Genomic DNA, 12,596 nt, shown 5'->3' on the forward strand with positions numbered 1-12,596 from the left:
ATAGATTAATTGGTCATTGTTAATTGTTCCATGATTAGGCTAGGATTAAATTAGTGGGGTGCTGGTGGCGCAGCTTGAAGGACCAGAAGTGCCTATTCTGCACTGTATTAAAAAATATAAGAAATAATACAAACTTTGACCAAATTCACTTCAGCTCATACGTACATTCATGAGAGTAGGAATGACTGTCACACAGTCATAGAACAGAACAGTATAGCACTTTCATCTAGTGTACAACTACAGCAGTACATTCAGTCCTGCAATTTATATGTGTACTTTCAATCATGAACAGAATTATAGTAAGTATTGCAGAATGTGCTATCAGGCAGCATTTATTCACTCATAACCCTCACTACAGTTTCACCAGCCCTCACCATAACTCTTATATGCAGTGGAAGAGAAATGTGCCAGAATGGCACACTAATTCACAAAAGGTTCCTTTTAGGAAACTTTGAGGAAATTTTCTTTAAGGAAATTTTAGGAAAATGCTGGTATAACATATGGATCCTGCAGACATTTCTGGGCACATCAAATTAATTTTACACACTACAGCTTATGAATTAATTTTCCAATAACAAAGTCTTACTTTGAATGAATCGTCATTTATGTTGGTATCTGATCGCATGCACAAGATGACAAACAGAAAGCGCTATCTCTGTCCTCTCCCCATCTATATTTCCTTCAGTTTTTGAAATGTAACAGAAATTTTTAACAAGTATTAGGCTCAGTCAAATCAAAAATTTATAGAATAAAAAGGTTATAAGTGTGTGTTAAAAAGCAGTCCAGCATATACTAGAGGTAATCTCTGGTAATGGACAAGGAAAAACAGGAGCTAACAAATTAAGATTAGAGAACAAATGAATTGATGCAAAATTTGGACAGAAGTAGGAAAGGGCAGAGGGAGAGAGGATTTAAGAAAAATAATGAAGAGGAAGTGGGATGGAACAAGAGGTTAAGGAAAGGTGAGGTAAACAATGAAGTGTACAGGAGAAAAGGAGAATAGGGAATATTGTCATTAATCAGATGACCAGTGAGTGAATCTGTAGCTCTTAAGGTACCTTGAAAGTAGTGAAAGCAAGTCCAAAGATAAATTTAACATCAGGATCAGTGTGCAGAAAGGAAGGGGATTTGACTTGGTGAGTAGCTCTAGTAACCTACAAACTTCACTAGTGGTTAAAAAAAAAACGTGGTAGAATAAGGAGCAAAAGAAAATCTGCAATGCTAGAAATCAATGGAGACACCCACTTAGGTAAAGTGAAGGCAGGGGTTGCAGATGAAAAGAGTATCATAATTAATGGTTGTTAAACATAGAACAGTACAGCCCACAATACTGTACCAACCTTTAAACCTTCTTCAAGAGCAATCTAACCCTTCCCTCCCACATAGCCCTCCATTTTTTCCTCCCCATCAGGCACCTATCTAAGTGTCCCTTCAATATCCCTAATGTATCTGCCTACAGCAATGCACTCCATGCTGGTTGAAATAAAACTCTGACATCCCTCCCATACTTTCCTCTAATCACTTTAAAAATACGTCTTCTAGTGTTAGCCATTGCCAACAGGAACAAAAAGGCACTGGCGGTCCACTTTATTTGTGCCTCTTATCATCTTATACACTTCTATTGAATTGCCTCTCATCCTCCTATGCTCCAAAGAAAAATGCCCTAGCCTTTTTCCTTATACCACACTCACTCTAATTCCAGGCAACATCCTGGTAAATGTCCTCTGCACCCTCTCCAAAGCCTCCACACTTTTCCTATAATGAGTGACCAAAACTGATCTAATCAGAGTTACGAGAATGATAACTGATTTTAGAGATGAGTGAATGGGAATATAGATAAATATAACTGAAAAGTAACAACTGAAGAAACTATTGAACTGTTCTAAAGATCCACTTTGGTTCACTAATCTTTTAAATGAAGTCTACTGTCTTTATCTAGTCTTGCCTTCATTTAAGGAAAAGCAATCTGGTTGACTCTTAACCTCCTTCTGAAAATGGTATAGCAACTTTGAAAGCATCATCACAACTTCGGGGGTGTAAGATGATAGCTCTCCACCACTTTAAACTAATTGGAGATGGACAATAATATGTACATACAGAATGTGAACAAAAGAAAAAAATCTTTCTTCTTACTGGATGAAGGCACCTGCTTCTTGCTTCTGCTCAAAAAGAAAGGATGAAGATGTAACATGCCAGTTAGCTCGCGGAGTCGAGGACAAGAAGGTGTCAGCACATTTTTGATTTATACATATTAGTGGGTAGAAATTTCATTTAATTTAGGATCTGCACCAAAATAAAGAAAAATTGTTTAGAAAGGAATACTTACCCATCTAACCTAACATCAGGTAAAGTTCTGTTGAGTGCTATCATATCACTGGCCATCAAATTGAACTGATTGATTTTAAACATCTCCTTCATCTTTTCTTGATTTTCTTTGGAGATTATTACAGGCTTCCCCATCTCCCCAGGACCTTCTTGCGGCTTCTGTATCACATCTGAAATATGGAAAAGCTTTATTAATTGCAACCCAGCTTTAAAGTGGTTTTGAAAAAAAAAATCACAAGTTTAGTAACTGCAAATTTTCTAAAATGTTAGCTAAAAATATTTTAAAACCTTGTATTTGAAGCAAATAATTTAATTTATACCATCAACAAACCAATTATATTACAGCACTCCTCTTATCTTTTTATTTGAAAAGCAATCATATATAGATCTAGCAACATACACAAAAAAATGCTGGTGAATGCAGCAGGCCAGGCAGCATCATTAGGAAGAGGTACAGTCGATGTTTCAGGCTGAGACCCTTCGTCAGGACTAACTGAAAGAAGAGATAGTAAAATCTCTGGTGCAGACGCCATGGCCGAATGGACAGTTCCTGTACTGTATGATATATGATAGTAACATGCTTTAAGAGCATAGACATCACTTGGTAAAAAGGAAAATTCTCTCCACTTTGGAACTACTTCTCTGGACTGGAGAGTAGCAATGTTCTCTCACCCAGTCCCCAAGAAGATTTCCAGTAATTTCCTTCACTAACAAGCTTTAGTATCAGTTGGACCAAATTCCTTCTAAAGCATCCATTCACTTACATCTATAAGTTAGATAACAGAAGCCACATTTGTGACCTTTACCATCTTGTGATGAGAAAAGAATTTCACCTAGTTGAGGAGATTTCACCCACTAGCAGGGGAGCATTTTTTGACCAACTATTCTATCAAGCTATCCTTTAGAAGTGCCATGACATTTCTCTGCAGAAATAATCCACTGACATATGGCTATTTTATTTTCCTTTGCCAATTGCGCAATGTTTCACTTTACATAGACTTTCTGCAGTTGCACAGTTCACAGTATACCATAAAACACTGGAGCAGAATTAGGCCACTTGGCTCATCATGCCGAATTTATTAACCTTCTCAACCCCATTCCACTGAGGCAGCGAGACGGGGTAGTTTGTGTTAGTCGGTCATTTTCTTCGGCAGTTGAACGGGACACGACTGCACAAGCGCGTGCAAGTCGGACTGTGAGGCAGCAGGAGTATTTAAAAGAGAGCAGTTTATGGAAGTTGGTCATTTTCTTCGGCAGTTGAATGGGGCACGACTGCGCTAGTGCGTGTAAGTCGGACCGTGAGGCAGTGGGAGTATTTAAAAGAGAGCAGATTAACGGAGTAGGCAACATTGTAGCAGGCGACGGAGTAGAGGGAGACAAGTAGGAAGGCTTTGGCGAGTAGAGGTTGAGGAAGAGCTTCACTCCAAATGAGGTAAGGCCGGGTAAGTTCCTTTAATAAATCTAATAACCTTAGGAGTAGGTAATGGAGGCAGCAGTTTGGGCAGCTGAGTGCTCAGTTTGCAGGATATGGGAAGTCAGAGCAAGCACAATCGTCCCTGATAACTACACCTGCGAAAGGTGCATCCAGCTGCAGCTCCTGATAAATCGAGTTAGGGAACTGGAGCTGGAGCTGGATCTGGATGAACTTCGGATCACTTGGGAGGCAGAGGCAGAAACAGAGAGGAGTTACAGGGAGATAGTCACCCCTGAGAGTCAGGAGACAGGTAGCTGGGTGACTTGTCAGGAGAGGGAAGGGGAATAGATAGAATGAGCAGAGCACCCCTGTGGCTGTTCCCACCAATAATAAGTACATCGTTTTGGATACTGTTGATGGGGATGACCTACCAGAGACAAGTTGCAGTGGTTGCATCTCTGGCACCGAGATGGGACCGTCATCTCAGAAGGGAAGGAGGGAAAGGAGGAGAGCAGTAATGATATGGGGATTCAATAGTTAGGGGGACAGATAAGAGGTTCTGTGGAAGGTATCAAGAATCCTGGATGGCCTGCTGACTCCCTGGTGCCAAGGTCCGCGATATCTCGGATCGAGTTCTCGGTATTCTCAAGAGGGAGGGTGAGCAGCCGGATGTCGTGGTCCATGTTGGGACCAATGACGTGGATGAGAAGAGTGAGGAGGTCCTGAAAGGTGAGTTTAGGGAGTTAGGCACCAAGTTAAAGGACAGGACCTCCAGGATAGCAATCTCAGGATTGCTACCAGTGCCACATGCAGGCGGGTTTAGAAATAGTAAGATAGCGCAGATCAACACGTGGCTGAAGACATGGTGCAGGAGGGAGGACTTCAGATTTATAGATAATTGGGCAGTTTTCCAGGGAAGGTGGGACCTGTTCTGGCAGGACGGTCTACTTCTGAACTGGAGGGGGACAAATATTCTTGCAGGTAGGTTTGCTAGAGAGGCTCCGGTGGATTTAAACTAGATACGAGGGGGGAGGGGAACCAGAGTGCCGGAACAGATGTAGGGGAGAAGGAAGAAAAAGAAAATAGTAAAGTTGTTTGCACCATTAGTGATAAACAGAGAGTAAGAGGTGGAAGATTTCTTAAATGCATTTATTTTAATGCTAGCAGCATTATAAGAAAGGTAGATGAGCTTAAAGCATGGATTGGTACCTGGAAGTATGATGCGGTAGCTATTAGTGAAACATGGTTACAGGAGGGGTGTGATTGGCAACTAAATATTCCTGGATTTAATTGCTTCAGGTGTGATGGAATCGGAGGGACAAGAGGGGGAGGTGTTGCATTGCTTGTCAGAGAAAATATTGCAGCGGTGCTGTGGCAGGATAGATTACAGGGCTCATCTAGGGAAGCTATTTGGGTGGAATTGAGGAATGGAGAAGGTGTAGTAACTCTTATGGGGGTGCATTATATATAGACCACCAAATGGGGAGCGAGAATTGGAGGAGCAAATTTGTAAGGAGACAGCAGATATTTGCAGTAAGCAGAAGGTTGTGATTGTGGGAGATTTTAATTTTCCACACATAGACTGGGAAGCCCACACTGTAAAAAGGCTGGATGGTTTGGAGTTTGTAAAATGTGTGCAGGATAGTTTTTTGCAGCAATACATAGAGGTACCAGCGAGAGAAGGGGCAGTGTTGGATCTCCTGTTAGGGAATGAGATAGGGCAGGTGACGGAGGTTTGTGTTGGGGAGCACTTCAGATCCAGTGATCACAATGCTATTAGTTTCAATATAATTATGGAGACGGATAGGTCTGGACTCAGGGTTGAGATTTTTGATTGGAGAAAGGCTAACTTTGAGGAGATGCAAAAGGATTTAGGAGTGGATTGGGGCACTTTGTGTTATGGGAAGAATGTAAGAGGAGAAATGGAGGTCATTTAAAGGTGAAATTTTGAGAGTACAGAACCTTTATGTTCCTGTTAGGTTGAAAGGAAAGGTTAAAAGTTTGAGAGAGCCATGGTTTTCAAGGGATGTTGGAAACTTGGTTCGGAAAAAGAGCGATATCTACAATAAATATAGGCAGCATGGAGTAAATGAGGTGCTCAAGGAATATAAAGAATGTAAAAAAAATCTTAAGAAAGAAATTAGAAAAGCTAAAAGATATGAGGTTGCTTTGGTAAGTAAGGTGAAAATAAATCCCAAGGGTTTATACCATTATATTAATGGGAAAAGGATAGTGAGGGATAAAATTGGTCCCTTAGAGAATCAGAGTGGACAGCTATGTGTGGAGCCGAAAGAGATGGGGGAGATACTGAACAATCGCTTTTCTTCGGTATTCACTAAGGAGAAGGATATTGAATTGCGTAAGATAAGGGAAACAGGTAGGGAAGTTATGGAAACTATGATGGTTAAAGAAGAGGAAGTACTGGAGCTTTTAAGGAATATAAAAGTGGATAAGTCTCCGGGTCCTGACAGGATATTCCCTAGGACCTTGAGGGAAGTTAGTGTAGAAATAGCAGGGGCTCTGTCAGAAATATTTCAAATGTCATTAGAAATGGGGATGGTGCCGGAAGATTGGCGTATTGCTCATGTTGTTCCATTGTTTAAAAAGGGTTCTAAGAGTAAACCTAGCAATTATCAGCCTGTGAGTCTGACGTCAGTGGTGGGTAAATTGATGGAAAGTATTCTGAGAGATAGTATATATAATTATCTGGATAGACAGGGTCTGATTAGGAACAGTCAACATGGATTTGTGCATGAAAGGTCATGTTTGACAAATCTTATTGAATTTTTTGAAGAGGTTACTAGGAAAGTTGACAAGGGTAAAGCAGTGGATATTGTCTACATGGACTTCAATAAGGCCTTTGACAAGGTCCCAGATGAAAGGTTGGTTAGGAAGGTTCAATGGTTAGGTATTAATATTGAAGTAGTAAAATGGATTCAGCAGTGGCTAGATGCGAGACGCCAGAGAGTGGTGGTGGATAATTGTTTGTCAGATTGGAGGCCGGTGACTAGTGGTGTGCCTCAGGGATCTGTACTGGGTCCACTGTTATTTGTCATATACATTAATGATCTGGATGATGGGGTGGTAAATTGGATGAGTAAGTATGCAGATGATACTAAGATAGGTGGAGTTGTGGATAATGAAGTAGGTTTTCAAAGCCTGTGGAGAGATTTAGGCCAGTTAGAAGAGTGGGCTGAAAGATAGCAGATGGAGTTTAATGCTGAAAAATGTGAGGTGCTACGTTTTCATAGGACTAATCTAAATAGGACATGCATGGTAAATGGTAGGCATTGAAGAATGCTGTAGAACAGAGGGATTTGGGAATAATGGTGCATAGTTCCCTGAAGGTGGAATCTCATGTGGATAGGGTGGTGAAGAAAGCTTTTGGTATGCTGGGCTTTATTAATCAGAGCATTGAGTATAGGAGTTGGGATGTAATGTTGAAATTGTATAAGGCATTGGTAAGGCCAAATTTGGAGTATTGTGTACAGTTCTGGTCACCGAATTATAGGAAAGATGTCAATAAAATTGAGACAGTACAGAGGAGATTTACTAAAATGTTGCCTGGGTTTCATCTCCTAAGTTACAGAGAAAGGTTGAAAAAGTTAGGTCTTTATTCTTTGGAGCGCAGAAGGTTGAGGGGGGACTTGGTAGAGGTATTTAAAATTATGAGGGGGATAGATAGAGTTGACATGGATAGGCTTTTTCCATTAAGAATGGGGGAGATTCAAACAAGAGGACATGAGTTGAGAGTTAAAGGGCAAAAGTTTAGGGGTAACATGAGGGGGAACTCCTTTACTCAGAGAGTGATAGCTGTGTGGAACAAGCTTCCAACAGAAGTGGTTGAGGCAGGTTCAATATTGTCATTTAAAGTTAAATTGAATAGCTGTATGGACAGGAAAGGAATAGAGGGTTATGGGCTGAATGCAGGTCGGTGGGACTAGGTGAGAGTAAGAGTTCAGCACGGACTAGAAGGGCCGAGATGGCCTGTTTCCGTGTTGTAATTGTTATATGGTTATATGGGTTGAGGCAGTGAGACGAGGCCGGGGTAGAAGGAGACAAAATAATATGGAGGTGGATGGAGGGGCAGGGGCCAAAATAAGGTGGAAGTGGAGCCAGAGTAAGGTGGAGTTCCCCTTCCTCTCAATCCTCTCCCCCCCACCTCTCTCTCCCCACCTCTCAGATCAATTCCTGGAATAATCAGTGATATTTCATTTACATTTGAAAGCTTAGTCATATAACATTTTCTCCAGACTTATTTTGTGTTCCACCTTCAAAAAGACTGTTTAATCTAAGTGGGATTTGTCTTACCTTCACGAGCAGGTAGACCTTGTTCTTTTTTCTGTTCACACTTGTTACATTCACTGAAGTAAAGGAGTAGGAACATATCCAGTAGCACCCAGACCAAAGAGGTGGCCAAAACCACCTTACAATATGCAAACCTTCTCATGGTACTGATTCAGATAGTGCAGAATTCGATTTGAGTTGGCAACCAGCCAGACAGCACTGCTACGGTGACTGCTAAGACAAAGATACCACAATAAATATTTTAACCTTGGATGAGTAATTGCAGTTTAAATTTTTTTTTAAAATCACTTACTGCAGAAAAAATCCTGTAAAGGAGTAGCTTTCAATTAAAATATTATGATTTTGCAAAGGTTATTTCTGTTCTGTTGTTTCAAACTAAAGAAGAAATAATTTCCATGTTTGTCTAGATTTCACCGCAGTTAAAAAAACGCACAAATCCGCATCAGATTTTTGGAATCTCCTTACTGCTATTTCATACATATTCCTTTGCATTATCAATGTAGGAAGATTAAGTCCAAACTTGCATTACATCCCATGCAACATCTTGTGCACAAACAAACATTTCCATACAGGCCCCAATACCAGGACTTAGCCAGGTACCCCAGCCAGCAGTAACAATTGTGAGCTACAGTAGTATTGAACTGCAAACTCTTCATGGAATAAAATGGGAAACAAAATTTTCACACATTATTTCACTGTAGCTCTTAAAGATAGGACATCTGTATCAATTTAAACTAAGCGCTAGTATGCAAATTATTAGGGGAAAACTGGCTGCTAAACAAAAGGCATGGAGGCATTTACTATTTAAGACCATAAGATATATGAGCAGAATTTGGCCATTTGGCCCATTGGGGCTGCTCCACCATTTCATCATGCTCAGCCCCAACCTCCTGCCTTCTCCTCATATCCCTTCATGCCCTAACCAATCAAGAAAATTTCATAACTTTTGTGTACATTTTGAATGCGGACATATTTTTCGTTCAACAGTAAACATTCCCCCCCCCCCAAAGAGGTTCCAATTTGTTGGGTATTCATTTATTTGTTGGGTAGTGTATTACATTCAAGATCGTTTTAAGCACTGACAGTTTTGACAGGTGGTGATCGTACGGATGGGGCTCCCCAGAGGTCAGCTATTTGCAGCAGGCCACTAAGACAAGGGTGCACTGCAGCCACTCAGCAAAATAACTGGGCAACCAAAGATCTGCCTCTATATTTCAGCTAAAATTTTAATATATGTCTTTCAATATTTTTATTAGTTTCTACATAGAATACAGAGTACAATATTTTTATTAGTTTCTACATAGAAGAATACAGAGTACAAGAAAGTTACCCAAGTTACAGAGAAAGGTTGAACAAGTTGGGTCTTTATTCTTTGGAATGTAGAAAGCTGAGGGGAGACTTGATAGAGGTATTTAAAATTATGAGGGGGATAGATAGAGTTGACGTGGATAGGCTTTTTCCATTGAGAGTGGGGGAGATTCAAACAAGAGGACATGAGTTGAGAGTTAAAGGGCAAAAGTTTAGGGGTAACATGAGGTGGAACTTCTTTACTCAGAGAGTGGTAACTGTGTGGAACGAGCTTCCAGCAGAAGTGGTTGAGGCAGGTTCGATGTTGTCGTTTAAAGTTAAGTTGGACAACTATATGGACAAGAAAGGAATGGAGGGTTATGGGCTGAGTGCAGGTCAGTGGGACTAGGTGAGAGTAAGAGTTCGGCATGGACTAGAAGGGCCGAGATGGCCTGTTTCCGTGCTGTAATTGTTATATGGTTAAAAATGGTTATAAGAAAGTATATATAAAAGGTCAATGATTAAAACTACCAATTACATTATATCTATTCATAATAATGATCTCATTACCCCGTATTCATGCAAGTTAATCAATAGTTATATTGAAATATACTAATTTATTACAAAGAATCTAACCCTTACCAAGACCAAAGCTGTTTATTAAGAAGAAAAAAGGTAAAATACCTTCTTATATAAATAAAAAAATAATAATAGCCAACATCTGAATTTAAATAACGAATTGAAGATTTTGAAAATAATTCAGAAAAGGTCCCCACAATGTTTGAAAGTCTTGATGAGATTCGGAAATTGAACAGCGAATCTTCTCTAAATCTATGCATGACATAACGTCATATAACCATTGAGCATGAGGAGGAGGAAAAACATCTTTCCATTTAAACAAAAGCGCCCTCCTAGCTATAAGAGAGCTAAAGGCCAAATATGTAAATCAGATGTCTTCAGCTTAATATCTTGTCCTGCAACAATACCAAATAGAGCCGTCAGAGGATTTGGCTTAAAATTGACTTTGAAAAGTAAAGAAAAAGTTTGAAAAATTTCCTTCCAATATTTTTCAAAACTCGGACTAAGTCCAAAACATATGAATTAATGAAGCTTCTCCATTATTACATCTGTCACAGTAGGGAGATATATCCGAATAAAAACGAGAGAGCTCATCCTTAGTCATATGAGCTCTATGTACCACCTTAAATTGTATGAGGGAATGGCGAGCACATAACGATGAAGTATTAACCCAGTTTAAAAATTTCATTCCAAGTTTCCTCAGATAGATGCCTGTGAATCTTGTTCCCAGAGATTCTTAATTTTGTCTAAAGGAACATTCCTCGTCTCCAGTAATAATCTCAAACGAATAATCTTCGAGGATCTTAATATTCCAACCTATAACCAATCATGCCCCTTCGACAGGATCTACGAATGGAAGTTTCTCATTTAATCTTGTGTATTCATGTAAAGACAAATTAAACAGCTAGCCTTCGGATTTTAAAAACCTTTGTGCTTCAACAGTCGAACAAAACCATTCGAAAGATCCATTTTTAAGTGTGATTCTGAGTCAGGCTGGGTAGAGAAGGGAAGGCTTGAAACTCCTGTTAAAATACATGGACATAACTTCTTTAAATTTAGCACATGCCTGCATAATCTCAGGTGAGTAATCTTTGACGATTCTAATCTTACGACCATTATAGTAAATCATGCCTCTTTGATGAGATTTGCAAATTAACAGTTCCTTTGTTTTAAATTCATTAAAACAGATTATTACTGATCTTGGTCTCTCCCCCCAGGTCTAAACACAGAAGATCTGTGAACTCGATCAATCATAGGCAAAGACGTCAAAATTTCCAGAAATAATTCTTGCAAGAAGTTTGCAAAAAATTCCATAGGATGATGACCTTCGATTAATTCTTCGAGACCCAGAACCCATTGGTTGTTTCTTCTATTTTCTAGGTTGATCATCTTCTATCTTAACTTTTCGTTGGACTTCGATTTCTTTTCACAAAGCTTTTGCAATTCATCCACTTCCGTTTCCAGAGATGACAAAATTGCTTCATTATTTTTTATATGTTTATCGTGTTCATTAAGAGTTTGTTGAATAGAATCCGATTTACCATCTATTTGTCTAAATTCAGAGCTGATTTGTTGAAACTTCTCAGAGGCTTCTCATGTATGACTTTGCAGCAAATCCATAATTCAAAGCAGCAGGGAGATCATCCTTTTTAGTACCTCTGGCACTCCTTCCAGTCATAATGAAAGAATATCATACTTAAAAAAGTTTCCAGACAGGTTAGAAATAGTAAGATAATTAGAGTTGGAGCAATGACAGATTGCTGTTACTCCATCAGCCACCACCAGGAAAATCCGACAACAATGTCAATGACTATTTAGAAATGATTATCAGTGTACCCCATGCAAAGCCAAACTGAAGCTAACCCCAAAGGTATCAGAGGATATAAAATCAAAATACAATCTTGCACTCAGTAAAGATGCTGCTTTCAGCCTTTGTTTCATGGATGCAATATTTTTCACTCCAAATGCAACTTTTTCATTTTAAATAACGGAATAAAGATAAATGATAGTCATTAATGAAATGGTAGTAGATTGTGGTTACAGTAGTTCTGCAATTAACTTTGCTTTTGTTTAAGGAGGTAAGATTCTGGAAACATCTATAGAGTTAATACATCTCAAATTCTCATCTTGTCTTCATTAAAACATGTGGGCTACAGCCCCTCTCCTTTGCTTACAAGAATCCAAAAGCTGCAGATGAATTTGCAAACTAAATAACAACAACACTTGGAAGTACATAGGTTCCTTTCTATTTCAAAATCTGGATATTCTTCTATAAATGTAAAATAAGCACAATAGGGAAAGTAATGATTTTATAAAGGCGTCAACATATTTTACAATAGTGACTTCCTGTTTCAATTTTCCCAGCTCCCAAGGCTCAAAGAAGAATATTCTAGAGTAAAAGTGGATGGGAAGGATGTTTTTACTTTGTTGCTTAATGATTTTATTTCTATGAAATTATTACTTTGACAGGAATAGCATTTGGTGCTCTTAACAATCAGTAATATGGAGGTCGCAGTACTGGAATGAAAAATTTCTTATCAGAATAAAGCTTAAACAGGGAAGGTACATAGGGAGAAAAAATAAAATCAAAATCCTGTTCCTTGAATCAGTGAGCCAAACAGCCATCTGGGTTTGTATTTATGTTGTTAGTATATGAAAGCTTGTTGTATGCCTATTATTGGGT

At 39.2% G+C, this 12,596-nt stretch overlaps 1 protein-coding gene across 3 annotated transcripts in view; it reads right to left on the reverse strand.

Annotated features, from left to right (window-relative positions):
• The window catches only part of galnt1 (UDP-N-acetyl-alpha-D-galactosamine:polypeptide N-acetylgalactosaminyltransferase 1), a 161,203-nt gene that overhangs the window by 75,317 nt on the left and 73,290 nt on the right, over positions 1–12,596 (reverse strand). For 2 of the 3 annotated variants that reach the window (XM_063043908.1, XM_063043907.1), the window contains exons 2-3: positions 8,051–8,257; positions 2,327–2,495 (exon numbers count right to left, since the gene is read on the reverse strand). In XM_063043908.1, coding sequence (XP_062899978.1) covers positions 2,327–2,495; positions 8,051–8,189 — 308 coding nt within the window. In that variant the 5' untranslated portion in view covers positions 8,190–8,257. Of the gene's footprint in view, positions 1–2,326; positions 2,496–8,050; positions 8,261–12,596 lie in introns of all 3 variants that reach the window. The other variant, XM_063043906.1, reaches the window with a different exon arrangement.

The sequence above is a fragment of the Mobula hypostoma genome, chromosome 3 (assembly GCF_963921235.1).
Source record: "Mobula hypostoma chromosome 3, sMobHyp1.1, whole genome shotgun sequence".
NCBI classification, from domain to species: domain Eukaryota; kingdom Metazoa; phylum Chordata; class Chondrichthyes; order Myliobatiformes; family Myliobatidae; genus Mobula; species Mobula hypostoma.